This window comes from Marmota flaviventris, chromosome 16 (genome assembly GCF_047511675.1).
Source record: "Marmota flaviventris isolate mMarFla1 chromosome 16, mMarFla1.hap1, whole genome shotgun sequence".
NCBI classification, from domain to species: Eukaryota; Metazoa; Chordata; class Mammalia; order Rodentia; family Sciuridae; genus Marmota; species Marmota flaviventris.
This window is the reverse complement of record NC_092513.1, coordinates 15,512,096-15,535,411: the sequence shown is the minus strand read 5'-3', so window position 1 is coordinate 15,535,411 and position 23,316 is coordinate 15,512,096. Positions and strand designations below refer to the sequence as shown.

The following is a 23,316-nucleotide window of genomic DNA, read 5'->3' as shown; positions in this document are numbered from 1 at the left end:
TCCTTTGCAGTAAGTAGCCCCATGCAAAATTTTACTGAATAGTTTGCTGATTGAGTTTCTGAAATTTTCCACCACTTGATATTTGTGGAGTTTCCAGGTGTCTCTTGGCAATGAAACACTTCATAAGGGTAAACTGTGATTATTAATTCCTTAGCCTGGGTCCAAATTCAATCATTGCTACCTTAGATCAAAACTCATCTTTTGTTTTTTAAAAATAATTAGTTTGTGTTTACTAAGTGCATTACAAAATAAGTGCATTATGTTCATTTAGATTTCATGCAATATTGAATATGTACAAGAGTATATCCCATCTTTATCTAAGTTTCAAAGCATAATATTGACGTATACACTAAGCCCACCATTCAGCCTAGGAAATAAAGCATTGGTTAAGCCATGAAACAATCTTTGTCTTCTTACTGAATTCCATTCTTTATGTCCACTGAATATTTTTGGAATGTTCAAAATTTATTTGTATTTAAAATAATAAAGATTTGTTTTTATTTGATCTGCTTGTTAGAAATAAATGAAATAGTGCCAATAGATTTCGAATGTATTTCTGTCTCTCCACAGTAGGGAATTAATATGTCCACATCCCTGTCACTGTTTAACTTTTTCTATGATCAAAACTTTGAAAACCTTTCTGAGTATAATTTGAAGATCATTGTGATAATAGATACCCGTAATGACAAGCTCTATACTAGACCCTTTAGCTCTACATTTTCTGATATTCACCCTAATCATAGGATAATAGATACCATCATTTCAAAGATTAGTCTAGAGATGGTTAGGAAAGTTAAGTAACTTGCTCAAGTTCTACAGTTGAAAAAACAGTATATTTGTAATTTGAACTCAATACTTGCTCCAAATCAGATGTCCTTTCTACCTTCATATACACAACTTTGGCATAAATTAGTAACCTCAGATTAAATAATGATTGTTTTGCACTAATACTTGAATTAATGGTGTAAAGTTAATGAGTATCAATTAATCTCAGGAAAAAATGGGCGTATTCATTATTTCATGTTTGACACATTATCTTTCTAATTAGCCTTTCACAATATCAATGTTGCAAATTGTGACATTGCAAATTTCAAAATAACAAATTATTGGTGACAACAAATTATCCTTTTAGAGTACAAGTAGGCCCCATATCTATTATGTATAAAGATATTCACTTAAACAAATAAAACCCAAACAAAGCTCAGAAAATAATTATATATGATTTAAGGAAAGATATGTAATTAACCCAAGCCCTCAGTATATTTATTGCTAGCATTGAGTGTCTGGAAAAGATAGCAATGCTAAGACATCTTTATTCATGCATGGTTTATCCATTTACTTTATATTTTAAAAATAGTAGTAATTATCATTTTTGTAGAGCCAACGTGAATTGGCACTGTTTTCTGGAACTTTACACCCTTGATCTTATTTAATTCTTTAATTATTTTAAGATACCAGTCAGGCAAGTATGATTATGCACATTTAATCATGAGGAAATTAACAAAACCTTACAGCCAAAAAGTACAGTTATCAAAATTTGGCCCCAGGTTTCTATGACTGGGGAAGGCACAATTATCCAGGAAGGAGGGACTTGATTTATGGTGCAGGGAGACCTGGCTGGGGAATCAGGCACTGCCACTGCTTCTCCCTGTGCAGGTGACATCAGGCAGTTTCTCTGAGTCTACTTAGATGATGGAGAGATGATATTTAATATCTGATCTCATTTAAAAATAATTTCTTTAAATATAACTTCTTTTAATTTACTATTTTCACAGATCACCAGTAATAGAATAATAGAATTGAATAGAAAAAAGGTTACTTACTGTTAGATATCAGTAAAGTTTTACAAATAATTTCCTCATTTCTTATCTACCAATATTTTCATGAAAGAATAACAATGAAATGGGGCATTACAATCTTACTGGAAAGAATACACTTCTAGTGAAAAATATAAGAAGGGTTGTCTGTGCTGCAAACATACCGCAGACATTGGGATTTTTGATGTTGCACCAATAATCCTCAGATAGGTACTTCTGGGAGGCAACGTGGGTTCTCCAACTGATTTGACTTCTTAACCTAACACTGCTATGTCTACAATGAATTGTAGTGAGATGATCAAAAGATGGATGTTTTTACTGTTTGTGATACCTATCACATACTAGCCTTAAAAATAATCATATCATAAGGAGGCTGATTCATAATGGGGTTGGGGTGCATGGGAGGATTAAATAGACTCTAGACAGGGCAAAGAGGTGGGAAAGTAGGGGTGGCAGGGGTTAGAAAAGATGGTGGAATGAGATGAACATCATTACATTAAGTACATGTATGAAGATATGAATTGTGTGACTACTTTGTGTACAATCAGAGATATGAAAAATTGTGCTGTATATGTGTAATATGAATTGTAATGCATTCTGCTGTCATATATAACAAATTAAAATTTTAAAAAATCATATCAATTTACATTTAAACATAAAAGGATATAAGTCGATTTTTTACTGCCTTCTCAACAACTTTGAACATTTTCCATTTAGCTTTAAAAAATGTTATAAATTTGATAGACTAAAATTTACAGCAACCATATGTCAAAGACAATTCAGTGCTATAATTAAAATCTTGGTAATCTTTTTTATAGGCAATATTTCCTGTTTTTATGAATAATTGAAGGACACATCTGTCTTTACTTAGAACTTGACTAATTTAGGCTGATTTTCTTTTTTTCCTTCAATTCTTTTCTGATGTCATAAATATGAATAGATGATGAAGATGTATCTCTTGGGTCTTGATATCTATGCTGCAATATTTTTGCAGCACAGATAACCTTTCTTATATTTTTCACTAGAAGTGTATTCTTTCCAGTAAGATTGTGCAGAGTGGGCAGACTAGACTGAATGCAGCGGAATGTGCTCACCTTGTCATCCACTAGAAGCCAATCATTGGTCTGTTGAATAATACAAATGTCTGAATTTCTTTTTCATTCTTCGCTTCCATTGGTAAGCCACAACAGAACAAATTGAGTGAAAGAAAACACAAAAGAAATATTAAACAAGAATTCAGCTTAGAGTCATTGATGGAAAAATGCTTATCTTGATAATAATAATGGTTTTTAGATTAATGAGAGAAAACTAAAGGACCAAGCAGCCTATAAGTTTGGAAGTGTCAGGATAACACCCAGTTAATGGAATGACAACAAACAAACAGCCCAAAAACAACAAAGAGGAGACAACAGTACTCACTGCCATGCTTCCTCTTCCTTCCATTCCAATCTTTGCACCAAACAGAAGAAACACTTTTCTGATGGAGTGTGATTCTGGGACTCCCATCATGACCATGTTTGTGGGTCACACCAAGATCTCTCTCCAACACCATTTCAGGAAGATACAAGCTAAGTAAAAAGTGACTGCTATGTAAAAGGGTTCAAGACAGTCATTTGTAACTCCTTTAACCACATAGCATCTTAAGCCTTCCCATGTAGAGATTCCTGAGCCACCAGAGGGGCTGTACTAATGTGTGTATTTAAAGTCTCTGCTCATGGGTGCACATTTTATGACTTTGTTTGCTTGCTTATTTATTTTTCTATCAGCTGATGTGGAAAGCTGATCCAGAGCCCATTAAGCATTGTCCCTCTCCTTTTCCTATTTTTATACATTTCTTCCTCTTTTCTTCTCAGCCATGATGTTTGAGCACTTTTATCCTTTGGCTGATGTCAATGGATATCATAGGAGAGGGATGCTCTTGGATCTGAGGATAGATTGTGCCCTACATCTCATTTTCTTGGAGGTACTTTGCTAGGTGGATGGGAAGTGGTGTGTACATCATAGATCTAAATGGTATCTTGATTTCCACTTGCTGTAGCCCATGTATGTTTTATCCCTAATGGACAAGCCATAGGAAAGAGTAATTCTCATTTGTGGTAAGTTTTAGACATGCCAGTGCTCTTAGCCATAAATATTTCTAACTCCCAGTTTCATAACTGGAAGAATCAATGTATGATATGATAAAATTACTACTTTTTACCTCTATTCTTCCTGGTAAATCATCCAGTGGACAGAACTTGTGTCACAGGGCAGTAACCTGCCATGAAACTAAGGCAGCCTTGGAGGCTCCTTATTCTCAAAGGATGTAGAATGCACAGAAATTAAACATCAGGAAAACTGAGACTGTGATATGGAACTAACCAGGGATTGGGAGCCAATTTGGAATCTGCACATTATGGTTGGATAACATTCTGAGTTTTATTCCAATGACATATTTCCATTAGATGTAGGCTGAGAGAATGGAAGAACAATCCCTTCCTCCATGGGGAAAGTTCCCGTTCAGTTCTGTGTTGCACAGGTCTTTGTTCCTAATATATTTAAATTTTCCTAATTGGAGTAATCAATTGTGGTGTCTTCACTTTGTACCCTTCAAGCTTCCTTCTCCCAAACCTTCAATTTTGCCCCACTCACCCCTCCCACCTCCCCGATACTAAATATATTTGCCTCAGCCTAGAGTTTCAACCCTAACATCATCTTGATTAATCCAACAGCAACCCAATCAGAGCAGGTGGGCTTCCCAGTTTCACTGCATGTGGGATAGAGGTTAGAGGGGGTTGGATAAAGACCATCTTTCTGCAGGAATCTGGACTTTACTAAAGTAAGAGGAAGTAACATCATAGGGGAAGGTTTGGAGAACAGGACAAGTGAGTAAGGGACAGTCTCAGAACTTACAGACACACTGAAGCCATGAACATCTAGGGGAGGCTGGTGATGTGCAGCTGGTCCATGGCCAATACACACCCTAACACCATACCCTGCTCTAGAAGGTATGAAGAAGGAACCAGGAGTGACACTTGAAGGAGAATACTCTGGAAGGAGAGCCACTACAGAAGAATGGCATGCTTATAGCTCTCTTTTCAGTGTCTCAGCCCCTGGGATTTCTCAGAATCATTATGTGACAGAAGGAAGAGGAATAGTAGCGATACTAAAGACACCATCTGTGTACTGTGATTGCTATGGGCTATGTGTTAGCCAGCTTCCCGTCTCTAGAACAAATACTTGAGATAATTAATTTTTAAAGAGACAAAGGTTTATTCTGGCCCATAGTTTCAGAATTTTGAGTCCATGATTGATTGGCACCATGGCTATAGGCCTGTGGCAGTACAGCAGAAGCATGCGGAAACTCATGGCAGAGCCAAACTGCTCACCTTCACCCAGGGAGCAACAGAAAGAAAGAAGAAGGGGCCAGGGTCTCACCATTCCCTACAAGGCACACCCCCAATGACCTGAGGACTTCCCACCAGGCCCTCCCTGTTAAAGACTCCAGTACCTCCCCATTGGGCCACTGTAGGGACAAGCCTCTATCACACGGACCTTTGGACCTCTAAGATCCAAACTGTAGGAGGTTTTTTCTAAAAATATTATTTATTTATTTTAATTAGGTATATATGACAGCAGAATGCATTTTGATTCATTGTACACAATTGCAGCATAACTTTACATTGCTATGGTTGTACAAGATGTAGCGTCACACCATATGTGCAGTCATACACGTACCTAGGGTAATGATGTTATTATGTTGGTCTGTGTTTAAAACCTCATATCTATTTTTGCTTTAAAATAGAAGATTTTCAGTGGGGTTAAAATTCAGCTTCAGTATCACTTTTCACTTGTCAACTTTGACTTCTGGGTTTTACTTTGGGGTAATATTTTCTCATGAATGTCGAAAGTGTTTCTCAGGTCTTATGATCAACATGTAAAACATTTAGATTTGAATGAAGGTGTGCCTTTCTATGTGAGCTCTGCCTAAGAGCATCTGAGGATGCTATATTAAATACCAGGACAGTTTGCTGCTAATCAGCCTAATATAATCTATTATTTAAAGTACATACAGACCAGAAAGCTCAGGTTTTATTGCTCAGTGGCCAAATTTGTGGGATTATTTTGGAGCAAAGCAAGTATTCACTCTTCCAAATGTGGCCGGGGAAGGCTAGCTTATCTCAGGACCTCCTCTGCGGCTCAGTAGGTGCCTTTCTTCCTGCTGGCAATGTACCAGCATCACAGGTGCCTTCATCTTAGATATTTGCAAATATTGCCTAAAAACACTTGCACTGTGGACTTTGTTTGGAAAGTTAAAATCCTTGATCAGCAAGCAACACTTATACTCTAGTTCAAAAAAATAAGTGAATAGCAAGTCATGTCCATGTGGAATGTGAAGGAACTTGTTGTCAATCATAGAGTTCTTTTGAGATCAAATGCTGCACCTCTCACTGCAATGTCACTTCTCCTGGATGTTTCAGCAGATACCGGGTCCCTGTTTAAAGGGGCAGAAAGACTTTATTCTTTGTTATCATTGATGGTTGGGGACAGTTTGGTATCAGGAAGTTCAGCTTGACATGGCAATTTAGATTTGCCAGAACACTTTAATCTCCATTCCTGTTGTTATTCCTCTCCAAACTGCATTGCCTTATTGCAATATCAGGCAGTTTTCTTGGGCAAATTAATTTTCTGTTTTTGAGAAACACACACAGTTTTCTGACTGAGAATCTCACTTTTCTTTTTCAGTAGCTGTTTTTCTCTCAGGAGGAGCTTCATTTCTGCTTCTGCATAGGGAGGATGGGCAAGCTTTTATTAAGTCATTTGAAATTTTACTAATGGTGCTGATTTAGTTAATGATTAAGCTTCCATTCTTTAAATGTTTTCCCCTTACATGTTAAATCAAACGTCTACATTTCAAAGTTGTATAGTGTAATATATGAAAACATCCATGAGAATATATTTAATGAAGCTCTGATTTCTGTATTACTAAAACAAGCAAAGTGTTGAATTCTGAGAACAAGAAAGAGACAATATTAGGCTTTTAATAATGGCATCTTAACTCTTTGTAAATCCATATTACCTATAATATATAATACAGATTAGCATTTTACAACCAAAAAAAGTAGCATGATGTGACTAATAATACTGAGACTGGACATTTTTTCATATCAAAAATCATAAGCTTAAATTACCACAAGTTTTCTCAATCAAAGCACAGCACAGAAGATACAACAGGTGCTGCCTAAGTACACTGCTCAGGTTGCACAAGAATGAAAAAGTCTTTTTAATCAGGATTTTAGGATCTCCTCTGTCTCCATTTAGTATCTGCTAGCCAAGTCACAGAGACCTCCCAGGGGATAGCAACAGATGATCTCCTTGAAGGTTTTCCTCAGTTCTTGACTCCGGAGTGCATAAATGAGAGGGTCAATGATTGAATTACACATGATCAGTATGAGATACAAGTTAAAGTGAGACATGAAGCACACACAGTATGGATTCTGGGGGCAAGAGATGTAGAATATTAAGTGAAGGAAGAACGGGGCCCAGCAGACAACAAAGACCCCAATCAGAATGGTCAGCGTAATGGCCCCCTTCATGTTGGCCCCTTGGCGGATGGCGCCCGTGCCTGGGAGGACAGCAATCCTCTTAATGTGAAGTCTGGCCATGAGGAACATGTGGACATAGAGGGAGGCCATGAGAGCCAGCATGGTGAAGAACATGGTGATGAGGCAGATGATGACAGCGCTGCTGTCTGAATAAATGATGAACAGCACCCCCGAAACCGTACAAGCCGCCCAGATGCAGCTTATGGTGATCCCGACCCGCTTCACGGTCATTATGTTATGGTACTGCAGAGCATAAAAGATGGTAAAGTACCTGTCCACCGCAATGGAAAGCAGGCTGCAAATTGATGCAAGCAGAGAGCTACAGATCACCGAGTCAATGACATTATCAATATTCACTGTGAAACTCTGCGCGTCCGTGTCTGTACTGTTTAACAGGGTGATGACTATGGTCTCTGATCCATTGGAAACGCTCACCAGCATATCGGCCACAGCCAGGCTACAGATGAAAAAGTACATGGGTGAGTGCAGATTCTTGTTCTTGGCTATGGCCACGATCACTAGAATATTCTCCAGCAAGCTAATGACACCCAAAGTCACAAACACCTCAGGGGAGACAAAAAGTTGCTCGTAGCAACCCCCATCCGAGTAGCCCTTCCCCAGGGTCTCGCTGGCGTTGCTGTGCAGTCCGTAGCTGCTGCGGTTCCAGAAGTGCAGAGAGGTGTGCATCCCACGGGGGAGGGTGGAGTTCATCATCTGGTCGCAAAGTGGACTCAAATCCCCCTGGAGTCGAGGTCCCCTCCCGGGTCAGGATTCTCCGTTATTTTCTCCCAGACGTGATCAGTCTGAAATTTAGGAGGCGGCGATTGGCATTCTCGCTGGGGATGCAGCCGCAAGCCTCACAGCTGGAAATGGAGTTTTTACTCTCTTTCAGGTACAGCTCTGACCGTTATCACGTTAGAATCTTAGGCTTCGAGATGCTCATTCTCCGTAGACAGCTGTTTGCTTTTTGTTCTCACTTCTGCTTAAACTTTAGCCTTAGGCATTCGGGTCTTTTCAAAATGATTTTCCGGGGAGCGGCTGAGCCATTCCACAGCCTCTGAGAAGGGTCAGCTCCCAGCCTCAGCGTGGCTTGGAGCGTGAGAAGTGAGGAGCCAGGATGCCGCCGCGGACTTTTATCGTGTGTGGAGGAAAAAAACCCTGAAGCCTGGCTCCTCCTCTGCTTCCTTCTGACCAATCCAAGTGCAGTGCAAGTCCCCAGCCGTTCAGGATCCAGCGCCACGCGGATTCACTTGCAGAAGCTTGTGAAACCGGGGACCAGCAGAATGTGAGGCATGGGATTTCCCTTCTCAAGTTTTCAAGGAAAACAGTCCCTAGAAGACATTCTGTGATGTCACAAGACGTTCTCTGAAAGCAGCCAGGCTTACTCCTCCTTAAAATAGAGGTGTGCGTGTGTGTGTGTGTGTGTGCGCGCGCGCGCGCGCGCGCGCGCTGAAGCGGAAAACCCTGTCCTATGTCCTGAAATCCCCCAGGATACTGAATTTATCTCCATAATTTCTTTGAATTAAGGACACAGGCAGAAATGCTTTAATTTAAAATACCCGAAATACGGTGGATATGATCAAAGTGTGTATTTGCATGTACAAATATACACAATGAAGCCCTTATTCTGAATAATTAAAATGCATTAATGAAAAATTAAAAAAATCTGAAATAGATAGACCTTATAATACAGGCAGGCATGCTACGGATGAAAGAACTATATAGATAATTACAGTTTGGCAAGAGGCCCAAGAAAGGGTTCATTTATTGTGTACTAAAATCTGATATTTCTCCCTTGCAGAGTTTCCGTTATCAAACCTGGAAAAGTTTTCATTCACAACATTTAAAGTCCGAAGGCATTATTATAACCATATTTGCTCTGAATACAGAAAGAAAGAAAGAAAGAAACAAAGGCAATATTCTGTTTTCTTTTTAAGGCAACATTCTGCTTTTGTTGTTGTTTGTTTACTTTTACTTTCACCGCTGAAGACTTTGTAAATTAGACCTACAAACCTTGACAACTGTATCTGTTCAAGCCAAGACTAGTCGATGCAAATTATTAATTGTAGTGGGAATATTTTGCTTAAGCTAGTTTCAAAAGAGTGTAACAAAGTTACTTTTGAAATTCCTTAAACTCCAGGTTAAGGCATTTTATGTATTGTCATTTTCTTGTTATGATTACTTCCCCCCCCCCCCCCAGTGAAGACCTTTATTTTCATTTCATAGGAATCATTTGTTAAAATAGGAAGAGACTTTTCTTTAATTGGTGGGAGAAGGGATGTCTGATGACAAGATGGCAGGAACTGTGGGGGAGGGGTTTTCTGGAATCTTTTCTGTGAGGGTTGGAGGACGCAGATGATGAATGGATTCTCTTTCCTCATCCTTCTCCTCCTCTGTTTCCCCACATCTCACATTGCCTACTCTCCTTAGGGCTGGGGGCCTGGTTACATGGAGTCCTGGCTCCTGAATGCTTAAAGGAAGGTCCAAGGCTGAGCAGCAAAACACAAAGGGAGAAGACAGAAGGCCCCGGGTCTCCATCAGGTTGGGGGGTGATCATGGTGCGCTTAGGCTTCCTTCCAAGGGCGGCAAGGGAAGAATCTGCTCCAGGCCCTCTCCTTAGCTTCCAGAGGTCCTCTTGTCCTGTGTCCTGTGTTCAGGTGGTCTGCTCTTCTTTTAATTTTTTATTTGTTTTAATTAGTTATACAGTGGAATGCATTTATGCACTTTGATATGTGTAGATGGGATATAATTTCTCATTTTTCTGAGTGTACAATGTTGCAGAATCACATTGGTCATGCAGTCACATATGTACATAAATAATGTTTGTTTTGTTCTACTGTCCTTCCTATCCCCACACCCCCTCCCTTCACTTCCCTCTATCTAATCTAAAGTAACTCTATTCTTCTCTAGTGCCCCCGACCTTATTGTGAATTAGCATCTGCATGTTAGAGAAAACATTCGGCCTTTGTTATTTTGGGATTGCCTTATTTCGCTTAGCATAACATTCTCCAACTCCATCTATTTACTGGCAAAGGCCATAATTTTGTTCTTCTTTAAAGCTGACATCTGTCCCTGGTTTGTAAGTGCTGCTCATAGAGTATAAAATAGGGGAGAATTTTTTAGAGTTAATTCTTAACTCTCAGCTATCCTCAGGACCTTTATCTCTTTCTCTTTCGCGACAGACAATGCTATAAGCATTTTTTCCTGAGCATGGAGCCAAATAAACAGATTCCATCCATTTCTGGAATGGAGTGGGGCCTTATGCCTGAATTCCAGCTAGTGGAATGTGGACGGAGCAAGGCTCACTATGTACCTTCCACTCGCCGGCTTTATTCTCGCATTTTCTCTGTCAAGCAGATGAGTACAGAGTATCTCAGAAGCCTCACGTTGTAAATGAAAGAAGCCCAAATTCCACAAGAATCCTTTCTTTTCCCTATTTTGTATTTACCTCAGCAGCAAATTATCTAATCAATATACAATATAGAAGAAATCTTTCAAATTATTAAGCATCAGATAGTTGACTCTGGGCAATCCCCTTCCTGACTCAACTCTTGCTGAGTGCTCCTGACTCCCGTTGATGGCACATTGTCCCATTGGCTCACCTTAAAATTCACTTTCTGAGGCAGATGGAGAAAAGTCAAAGACATTTGACTCAGAAAGCCCTAAACTGTCTAATTTATCCATCTGATTGGAAGTGCTTTTCGGGTCTTATCAAAGAATGTATTGCCCAATTCAAGGTAATGAAGTTTTACACTTCTGATATTCTGTATTTGATGAGACTCATCTTTTCCTTTAATTCTTTAGATATTGTTTCCACTAATACTTTGAACATGTTTATATTTATTGACTAAAAGTGTTTATATATTGAGTCTAATATGTAGGCTTCCCCAGGAATAATTTTTATTGACTGTTTTTTCCCTGCTCCTATATATATGACCCTACTTATTTATTTGAAAGACTCCTTTTTTTTTTCAACTGAAATCCTAAATAATGTAATGTAACATTTCTGGAATTCAGATTCCCTTTCTTACTCAGGGTTTGTTGCTATTGTTGGTTATAGTTTGCTTAGCAGTGACTTTTCTGAGAGAAATCTGTAACGCCTGTCTTCTGTCTTGTGTGCCCACTGAAGTCTCTGCTCTGTTGGCTTATTGGTCAGCTAGTGATTGGACAGCGTTTCCTCACATGCCTAGAATCAAGAAGTCTCCCAGTCTTTGCTGAGGGGCTCTTTGTGTGTTGGGGAAACACAGCATTTGACAACTCTGCCTTAGCTTTGCTTTCTGTTTGCACAGAGCTACAGGTGCAAGCTTAGGGTTTTCTCAGGTCTTTCCTATGCATACACACTGCCCTACAGATACGCACAGCATTAGGGCCCAGCAATGTGTCAGAGCTTTTTATTTAAACCCCTATGAATACCCAACTAGCTTTCCTTTCAATTTTTTTTGGATAGTTATTTCCCCCAATTTTTATCCACTGCCTTAGACAGCCATGATGTTCAGCAACTATCTGGAGGTTTCAACACCGTCCCAGGGAAAACTCTGTTCTCAGTGGGGGAGTTCTGAGTCAGGCCAGATGAGAAAGCCCTGCCAGTGGAGTGATCACCCTTCTGAGGTAATGGATGGGCTCTGAAGGAGCTGCCAACCATTTCTCCCCCTCTGCTTCCTCAGTGACTGGTTTTCAGTATTTTTGACAAGCTGCTGGTTTTCAAGAATACCAACAGAGCTGGTAAGTGGAAGGTGAGATTAGGTTCAGCAAATGCTACAAAGTTTACTCTTCTTATTGCAATTCAGCCATTTTCTTGACTAAATACTCCCTAGATTTCTTAAAGCCCTTGTTAATTTTCTGAGTCCTGAATATGTTAATTCTGACAAATTTTTGCTATTGGTGTGTTTGACCAGACAGTTTTCAGTGCCCTTACTTCAGCATTCTCAGTAATATGACTTTCCATTCATTGATTTTTATCTTTTTTTTAATATTTATTTTTCAGTTTTCGGTGGACACAACATCTTTATTTTATTTTATGTGGTGCTGAGGATTGAACCCAGGACCCCGTGCATGTCAGGCGACTGCGTTAACGCTTGAGCCACGTCTCCAGCCCTGATTTTTATCTTAAAAAATCAAATTATATTGATTTATGCCAATCTTCTCCCTTAGCAGACTATTGATGAACAATTTAATATTTCATACTTAATCTAAATATTTTATCAGCTTTCATATGAAAAATAGAAGAATTAAAGAATTGGTAGAAAAGTTGAATAAAATAAAAAAATATATTTGGAAACAATAATAGTTTAAGTTAATACTTGAGAACAAAATTATTGCCTTTTTTTTACAAAAAATGGGTTTTAATTATGAACATGAGAATCACACTAAAATCTCAGAAAATTATGTACATATACAATCTCAAATTTAATTATTTAGTGTATATTTATAAGACATTATTTGTATGGTCAATTATGCTGAAGAAAGTATCTCCAAGGAGGAAATTTATTTGTCTTCTGTGGTTTAGTTCTCTGTACCCAAAATAAGCTAAACCAGCAATGTTAGATATATGGATAGGATTTTTGAAATTTTATTGCAGGTGATTTTTAAAATTCACACAGAATTGAATTAGATCAGAACATTTCTGTTCTGAGAAAAACTTTGTCTTATATTTTATAACAACAGATATAAAACAGTATTATACAGAAATGTTTACCAAACTGTGCTACTTGGAACTTGGTTTTTAGGGAATGTTAGAAGTGTTTTCCAACTTGAAATAAATGAGAAGATTCCAAAGTCAAATAATTTTTAGAAAGTATTGAAAACTTGTGTCTCTCTTGAAATTTCAAACTTTGCATGAACATATAGGGTTTCTGAAATTTCCTACTGTAAGAAAATTACTTAGCCTGCTTACTTCCTAAACTTACTGGAACATAGGGTGCTCCTTTTCTCATTTTATTTTACTATTACATTTATATAACATACTATAACTTTGTTCTAAGAAAGCTTTATTTCTTCCTCTTTAATTATACTGCATCTATGTTACCTCGGAGATCTGAACTGCTGGTACAAGAAATCCATCTGCAACATTAGCCCAATCTTCCACACTCTCAAGTCAGAGTCCAAATTGTAAATTTGTTCCAAAGTTAATTGATATTTCAGGAACATTTTGAGCATAAGGCAGATTTGGGGTTTATGTTTGAATTATTTTGTCTGGAAGAAACAGGTGAATACGTGAAACTGCACCCGGGTGAACTGAGACACATGGGGGCGTGCAGACAGCAACCTTATCAAACGTTTACCAGAGACCCCAGCTCACTCTGTGTTAGGAGGCACATTCCTTGAAATATATGGTCTTAGAACTTCCTGTGAACTTTCAGACAATCTTCTCTCTGCCTCCCTTCATAATAACTCACAAGCTGCAACCCTTCTAAAACCCATTTCCAAAAGTGCCTTCAGATCCTTCCCTTTAAAATACCCTTTGTTCTAGATTCATGCTGGTGTAAAACTATGTTTTCATTGACCAAATTACTCTGACTACAAAAATTTTGCTCATTTAAAATGCTTAGCAACCACCTTACACATGCATTGCTCTCATTTATAAAAGGTATCTTCCTGTGAAGGACCTGAGTAGGAAGAAACTTCTAGGAAGTTGGATCTTAGGGCAAATACAGCAATGGTCTTTAGAGACCTGCATGGTTAGGTAAGCCCTGTGCAGTTAAAGACCTACAGGTACTTTTTCATGGCTGACATGAAGACTAAGAACTGATCAAGTGGTATAAAGAGAACCACAATGGAATCAATGGACCATCAAGAACTAAAGTTCAAAGGAAATACAATGGTCAGTGGGTGCAGATCCAGCAGAGCTGTCCAGTAGATCAGAATTGAGAAAATTTTGCTAGATCGAGTAGTTGGGGAGTAATTGGTAATTATAGCAAGATTAGTGAATGGAAAACACAAGGGAGAACATTATTTGATTTCCCTGAAGAGTGAAAGAGTGGAAGGAACAAGTACAGTCTTAACAATGAGGAAAGTAAAGATAAGGAATACTGTTTTGTTGTTGTTGTTGTTGTTTTGTTTTTAACAATTTCCTGTGGTCATTCATTTCCCCAGAATAACATCTCATTGATGTCTCCCTTTTCTATCCTTTAGCATTGCATGTTCTGTCTAACCACTGCCCTTCCCCAGCAGAACCAGGAACTCAGGGTTGCTCAACTCTTCTGCCATAGCACTATATAAAACAACTGTGCTAGAATGTCAGTTATTGCTAGCATATTTGTCCTCCCGACAAGCATATGAGTTCATTTATGGCAGAGAACATTTACTCTTCTTCAGAGTGTTTCCAATAATGCACAGTGTCTGACACATTTTGCAAAAATAGAAAGATTGTTTAACCTCAATTAATTGATTGATGAGTGGATGAATTGTATAAACTAAGATTAATTTTTAATTTCTATCTTCTCTTATTGTATCTAACATTTAGTTTTAAGTTTACATACAGTAAGATTCACTGTGGTGCACAGTTCTGTGAATAATTCAGCCATCATCTGTAGTTTTCAACATGCATATCTTAATCATATTCTGTTAGACACCTTTGGTTCTATTTCTTATAGAACAGGTACTGGTACTGAGAGTGTAGATTTGATATTTTTTCTTTAAATACTGGTAGAATTCATCAGTGAAAGTTTCTGGGTCTGGAAAATTTTTGGAAAGCAGTTAAATATTAAGTAATATTCCCAATATGTATGCACAAATCTACTTCTTGACTGAGTTTTGGTAGTTTTTGTCTTTCAAAAACATATAAGTTTTTACTAAAATCATTTTTATCTTTCCAAGTGGAAATTAGGTTTTTGATGTTAACTTATTTATACTTGAAGAATTTTAATTAAATAGGAGTTTAAAAATTTTTAGTCTAATTATGTTGTTCTATAAATAAGAACCAAACGAACATGTCAGTTGTCCCTGTTTCATTCTAAGCATAACAGAGCTAGAATTATAATCTAGTTGCTATGATCTCATCTGTACTTCTTTCCCTTTAATTAAACTGCACCTATTTTAGTTCAGAGATCTGAACTATTAGTACATTACATCCATCTACAACAGTAGCCCAGTTTTGCACATTCTCATTCCAGAAGCCAAATACCTTTGATCATCATAAAAGAAAACTTCTTAAACAATGAAACAAGGTGGAGAAGACTTTAAAGAGAAGAAACTTAAAGTTAGTAGTAGCTTTGAAGGGATTGGCTTTTCTTTTCTTTTCTTTTTACTTATTTATTTTTATGTGGTGCTGAGGATTGAACCCAGTGCCTCGAATGTGCTAGGCAAGTGCTCCACCACTGAGCCCCAGCCTCAGCCCCAAGGGATTGGCTTTTCCACATGAACTCCTGTTTTTTTTTTTTTTCTGAAATAGGTAGAACCACTGCTTTTTGGGGGCATCAGTTTTATTCACAGTATCTTTACTGATTTGATATAAACATGCCATGGTGGTATACAACTGTAATCCCAATTTCTGGGGAGGTTGAGGCAGGAGGATCTCAATTTTGAGGCCAGCCTGGGAAACTTAGTGAGACCCTGTCTCAACAACAACAGCAACAACAAAATTACTAGCAATGATGATGTAGTTCAGTGGTTGAGCGCCTGCGGGTTTAATCCCTAGTAACACGCACACACATGTGCACACACAAGTGATATGAAAATATAGACATAAAATTCCCATCTTATCGATACGTTCTCAGAAATGTTAACCACACTTAAGAATAAAATCATGTCATGCTAGTTAGGTTTATCATAATAAGTTTTCGTGCACATATAAAAATTTTAAGTATATGCCTCATTTTCTTCTCTCTTCAATTATAATAATTATTATCATCATGATCATTTCAAGGATTACTTTGAGAATTAAATGAACTAATATTTATGAAGCACTTTTATTTGTGATTTCATAAAGTAAATGCTATATAAGCATTAGCTATATTTATTGATGTTTTTCTAACCTAATATTTTTTATGACTTTTGTAGTCTACCTGGGGATTGCACATTCTCTGTAGGACTCCACATTTTGCACACTGTGATCACAGGAGCAGTTCTTAAAGACACTTTTGGTTATTAAATTCAATTTCTTATTGATGAAGATAGTTTCTTTTTGTGTGCAAACATTCCCTGGTACTTCATATATCAATAAACTTCCATTCTCAGCTCAGGGCAACATTGTTTAGTCACTTCATGCTCAATAACATGTAGGTTGCAATTAGATGCTCAAGTGAACTGATTTACATATATATATGAGAGAGAGAGGGAGAGAGAGGGAGAGAGAGAGAGAGAGAGAGAGAGAGAGAGAGAGAGACTTGCAACCCAAATCTGGAGATGAGTCTCCTTTTCAAGGAACCTGGAGTTCTTTATAGCAATAGAGCCCATTGTGAACACCTCCCTCTTGCTTTTCAGTGAATTTTGGGGGTTGGAGAAGTACAGTTTGACATTTAAAATCTATTTTTAGTGTGGAGATGGATTCTGACAAGGTTTATTGCTTCATTAAGGCTCTACCAGTAAACAATCTAAAAACTCAATATATACTTAAAGTTATAGGTTTCTATGTGCAGTAGATATATTTTCAAAGCTTTATTACAAATATAATCTTCATAATTTAATTAGTTTTTAATTAAGGGGACTTTCTGTCATTTTACAGCCCAACTTTTCTGTTAATCAAAACTCCATGCTTAGATATATAGGTGAAGCTTTTCTTGGATAAAACTATGACAAACAAATTTGTAATAAAACTTGATATTCCTTCCTTTATGATTTCATTGATTTAGATTCTCTTGTATTATATGCCTCAAATGGTGTTTCTGCTATTTTACCACTTTTGATTGTATCTGGTGAAATAGGGTTGATAGTTTTGTATGATAATATACACCGGGCTCTTGGATTTTCCTATGACTTACAAAATAAGAAGTTGCAAAATAACAAAGTTTGTTGCTCTCTACTAAATCTTACATTACAGGAAAGAGAAAAAGTAATGTTATTTCACAGTTATATTTTTAAAAAGTCTGTAGAGGACAATGGACTGTTTTGTAAAGTCAAATTCCATACAGGTGAATTATTTCATATGTCCAAGAGATTTAAGACTCCAGAAGAGGTCCTGTAACACCTAAAAAACACATCTTGATTTCCTTCATAGATTACTAGTGTTCAGGTTGCTTCTGCTCTTGACTAGGAAATCTTCAATTCATTTCTTAGAATGTTTAAAGTGACTTAATGGTGTGCCTCAGTCAGACTTCCATCACTGTCACCAAATACCCGAGGTAAACAACTTAAAAGGGTAAAAATTTATTTTGGATGATGATTTCAAAGACTTTGGTCTATAGTTATTTAGTTCATGGTGTTTGGGAATGTGGTGAGGCAGAATTTTGTGGTAGTCAAATGTGTTTGTGTAAAGTTTCTCAATTCATGGCAGCCAGGAAGAAAAGAGAGGAGGGGTCAGGATCCCAATATTCTCTTCAGGGTGCCCCCAGTAACCTAATTTCCTTCTAGTAGGCCCCACCTGCTAAATGTTCCACTACTTCTAAACAGCACCACAGGATGATGACCAAACCTTTAGCATATGAGACTTTGGGGACAACTGAGATCCAAACCATAATCGGGTGTATGACACATCTTCTCTTATTTGAGCTCAGTGACTGTGCACCTTTTTCCAGAGTGAGAAAACAGTGTAATTCCCATATCCCAACCATATCTCAACCAGGAATTTGCCCAGGTGAAAAGAAAAACCAAAAAACTGGTGGCAGAGTTTGCATTTGTCAAGGAAGGAGATGTTGGAAAAGACCACACCTGTGCTGGGTATATTTCTGAAATATGAAGAAGCAAGTCTTAAAAGGTGCCTCCAAAAGTTTATTATCCTCCAATAACTGAATCCACAGATATCAAACTACATGAAACCCTTGTCAAAACATTTTAAAAGTTGATGGTTAAAATTATCAATAAATTTAAAAATATCTAAAGAATGAACTAAGGGCAAAAAATACAGGATATGAAAGAACATTCCAACAGAGATATTCTAAAAAAGAGCTAAACAGAAACCTTGGAAATGAAAGGCCTAATAAATCAAATTTTAAAATTTCATTGAAATTCTTCCCAATAGACTAGATAAAGAAGATGACATAATCTCAGAGCTTGAAAATGAGGTGTCCAACCTTGGACATCCAGGCAGTATGAAAGAAAAAAATAAGAAACTGTGAATAGAGCTTTTCACCAAGATGGCGCCAAAAGCTAAGAAGGAAGCTCCTGCCCCTCCCAAAGCTGAAGCCAAAGCAAATGCTTTGAAAGCCAAGAAAGCAGTGTTGAAGGGTGTCCACAGTCATAAAAAGAAGATCTGCATGTCACCTACCTTCCGATAACCCAAGACACTGCGCTCCGGAGGCAGCCCAGATATCCTCGGAAGAGCGCCCCCCAGGAGAAACAAGCTTGACCACTAAGCCATCATCAAATTCCCTCTGACCACTGAGTCAGCCATGAAGAAGATTGAAGACAACACACTTGGGTTTATTGTGGATGTCAAGGCCAACAAACACCAGATCAAACAAGCTGTCAAGAAGCTCTATGACATTGATGTGGCCAAGTTTAACACCCTGATCAGGCTCGAGGGAGAGAGAAAGGCATATGTTCCACTGGCTCCTGATTATGATGCTTTGGACGTAGCCAACAAAATTGGGATCATCTAAACAGAGTCCAGCTGTCTAATTCTAAATATACTTTCTTTTTTCCCCAAAAAAATGAAAGAAAGAAACTATGACTAGAATATAAAATAACTGTAGGACAAACCTTAAGAGACTAAACTTAAAGCTCATCTTCACTGAGGAAGCAGCATGATACAGACTAATGACATCAATTACCTGGTCAGTAAAATTACCAAAACAATTTTCAAACCTTGGTAACAAGAAGGATATACAGTCGGCATTTAGAACCCCAAATTGACAGGTCCAGAAAAGAAACTTTCATGACACACTGTAGTTAAAATGTCAAAAGTGCAGGTCAAAGAAAGAATTTTAAAGCTACAAAAGAGAGACACCAGGCAACATTTAGAGGGAAAGCAGAATAGCTTAAGATTTTTTAGAAGAAACTCTAAATTTCATAAGGGCTCAGAATAATGTAGTTCACGCCATGAAAGGAAATAACTGCCAGCCAAACATCTATATCCAATCTATCAATCAGTATACAGGAAGAAATAAAAACTTTCCAAGATAAGCATAAACTAAAGTAATTAATGACTTCCAATCCAGCTTTGCAGAGGATATTTAAAAGAACCCACATGTAGAAGATGAAAATAAAGCAACCAAAGAGCTTGGGAAAGAATAAATCTCATTAGAAGAATAGGCAAGCCAATGAGAATTAGGATCAAAGCAAAACATTAGAAATAAATCAAATGACAGCCATATATATATATATATATATATATATATATATATATATATATATATATATAAACAATATATACCTCTCTATGATAACACTGGATATAAATGGTTTCAATTCTCCAATTAAAAGACATAAACTAGAAGTTTGGGTTTAAAAAAAAGACCAAAGTATTTGCTGTCTGCAGGAAACACACCTCAGAGGCAAACACATCCACAGATTGAAAGTGAAAGATAGAAAATAACAGTCTATGCAAATGGGGCACAAAAGGATACAGAAGTAGCTACTCTCATATTAAACAAAGCAGACTTCAAGTCAAAATTAATTAGAAGAGACAAGGAGGTCAGCATATGTTGGTAAAGGGAACAATCCAAAAATAAGATGTAACAATAGTGAATATGCCTCAAATGTTGGTGCATATAAGAAGATGAAACAAGAAGTACTGAGACATAAAGGCTCTGATAGCCTCCAATACAATAATGTTGTGTAATATCGATACACTAATAGACAGGCCACCCAGTCATAAAATCAACAGATACTATAAACTTAAATCATTCTGTAAATCCAATGAACTTAGTAAACATCTTTAGAATGTTTTATCAAATTACAGCTGAATTCACTTTCTTTTCAGCTGCTTATGGAACTTTCCCCCAACTAGATAATATTTAAGGCCAGAAAGCAAGTCTTAGTAAGTTAAAAAGAGTGGAACTAAATCCTTACATCTTATCAGATCATATGGAATGAAATTAGAAATCAACAACATGAAAAAGTACAAAAGTGATACAAAAACGTGAGGATTAAACAATATACTTTCAAATGATGAACTGAGCATTGAAAAAATCATAAGAAAATATTTAAAAATTCCTAGGATCAGGTGAAAATAGAAATACAATATTTCCAAATCTCTGGGACACGGAGTAGGCAGTTCTAAGAGGGAAGTGTATAGCCATGAGTGCTGACTTAAAAAAAAATCAGAAAGATCCCAAATAAATACCCTAATGATGCATCTCAAGGTCTTGGAGAAATAAGAATAAACCATTCCCTAATCCAGTAAAAGGGAAGAAAAAAAAGATCAAAGCTGAATTAATGAAATAGAAAAGAAAGGAACAATAAAAATGATCAATGAAATAAAGAGTTGATTCTTTGAGAAGGTAAACAAGATTGATAAACCCTTGGACAAACTAACCAAAAGCAAGAGAGATAAAGCTCAAATCAACGAAATTAGAGTTGCGGAGATATAACAACAGACACCACTGCTATTCAGAGCATTATGGGGACTACTCTGAAAACTTATATTCCAATAAATTGGAAAATCTAGGAGAAATTGAAAAATTTCTATGCATGTAAGACCTACTAAAATTGAACTAATAAGATTTAGATAGACCTAAAACCAATAACAAGAAATGAGATTGAAATAGTGTTATGGGTTGGATTTGGAATGTCCCCTGCCCCCCGCCAAAGTTGATTTATTGAAAGCATGATTCCCAGTGCAGCAAGGTTCAGAGGGGAGGCTTTTAGGCAATTATTGGCTCATGACAGGTCTGGCCTCATCAGTGCCTTAATCCAATGGATGGATTAATTGATAGCTGAACATACCTACTGGGAGGTGGGTCCTAGTTGGAAGAAGTAAGTCACTGGGGGATTCCCTGAAAGGATTTAACTTTTCCTCAGCCTCTTTTTCTGTTTCTCTTTTTTTTCTTTCTCTTTCTTCTTCTTCCTCTCCCTCTTCCTCTCTCTCTCCCCGTTGGCTGCCATGAGCTAAGTAGCTTTTCTCCCCCATGTCCTTCTGCCATGATATTTCTGCCTTAGATTCAGCTGACCATGAGCATCTTTCCTCCTCTAAGTTGTTCTTTTTTAAATTTGATCTTATTATTTATACATGAGTAGAATATATTTGGAGATATTTTACATATATGCAATATAACCTCATTCTTCTGGTTGTACATGATATAGAATTACATTGGTTGTGTAATCATATATGCACATAGGAAAGAGAGTCTGATTCATTTTACTATATTTCCTATTTCTATCCCCTTTTCTTCCCTTCATTCTCCTTTGTCTAATCCAAAGTATTTCTATCCCCCGCCTCTCCATTGTGAGTTAGCATCCATGTATCAGAGAGAACATTCAGCCTTTGTTTTTTGGGATGGGCTTATTTCATTTAGCAAGATAGTCTCTAGTTCCATTCATTTATTGGCAAATGCCATAATTTACTTTCTCTTTATGGCTGTGTAGTATTTCATTTTGTATATATACACCACATTTTTAAAATCCATTTATCTGTTGAAGGGCACCTAGTTCCATAGTTTAGAAATTGTGAATTGAGCTGTTATAAAATACTGATGTGGCTGTGTCACAACAGTATACTGATTTTAAGTCTTTGGGATAAATGCTGAGAAGTGGGAGAACTGGATCAAATGGTGGTTCCATTCTAAGTTTTCTGAGGAATCTCCATACTGCTTTCCAGAGTGGTTGCACCAATTTTCAGTCCCACCAGCAATGTATGAGTGTACCTTTTCCCCCCACATCTTCACCAATATTTATTTTTACTTGTATTGTAATAATTGCCATTCTGACTGGTGAGATGAAATCTCAGTGTAGTTTTGATTTTCAATTGCATTTCTCTAACTGCTAGAGATGTTGAACATTTTTTCATGTATTTGTTGACCATTCATATTTCTTCTTCTGTGAGGTGCCCATTTATTAATTGGGTTATTTGGGGGGGGGGCGGTTTGGTGGTAGGTTTTTTTAAATAAACTAAGTTGTTTTTAATAGGTTTTTAAACAGCAATGAAAAGCTGACTAACACAAACAGTAATAAAAAAATTCTCAAAAAAGAAAAGCCAGAATCAGATGGATTCTAGAAAACTAATGCAAATATTCCTCAAATTAGTCCATAAAATAAAAAGGGGTGGAACACTTCCAAATGTATTCTATGAAGTCAGTATCACTCTGATTCCCAAACCAGATAAGGAAACATTAAGGAAAGAAAACTACAGACCAATATCACTGATGGAAACAGATGCAAAAATCTTTGCTAATACATTATTAGCAAATCATATTTAAAAACATATTATCAAGTCAGTTTTATTCTGTGGATGCAAGGGTGTTTCAACATACGCAAATAAATAGATTTAATTTACCACACAAATAGAATTAAGGACCAAAATTACATCATCATTTAAATAGTTGCACAAAGTCTTCAACACAATTCAGTACTCATGATAAAAGCATTGAAGAAACTAGAGATAGAAAAAAAAATCAACCTCAACATCATAAGGGCTATATATAGAGCCATAATCATGCTTATTGGGGAAAAACTGAAATCGTTTCCTCTAAAATCAGGAACAAGAGAAGGATGTCTACTCTTACCACTCCTGTTCAATATAATACTTTGAATTTTAGCCAAAGCAATTAGGCAAGAGAAGGAAATAAAATGGATACTAATAGGAAATAAAGATGTCAAGTTGTTCTTGTTTGAAAACAAACTGACTCTATAGTTAGAAGATCCTAAAAGCTCCATCAGAAGAA

At 37.1% G+C, this 23,316-nt stretch overlaps 1 protein-coding gene and 1 pseudogene across 1 annotated transcript; one reads left to right on the top strand and one right to left on the bottom strand.

Annotated features, from left to right (window-relative positions):
- Positions 1-7,114: 7,114 nt before the first annotated feature.
- Mc4r (melanocortin 4 receptor) lies at positions 7,115-8,116 on the bottom strand. The gene has a single exon (XM_027949047.2). It carries the CDS (start codon positions 8,114-8,116, stop codon positions 7,115-7,117), a length of 1,002 nt encoding a protein of 333 aa, XP_027804848.1.
- A 10,514-nt stretch (positions 8,117-18,630) lies between these two features.
- Positions 18,631-19,095, top strand: LOC114103389 (large ribosomal subunit protein uL23 pseudogene; annotated as a pseudogene).
- Positions 19,096-23,316: the final 4,221 nt, after the last annotated feature.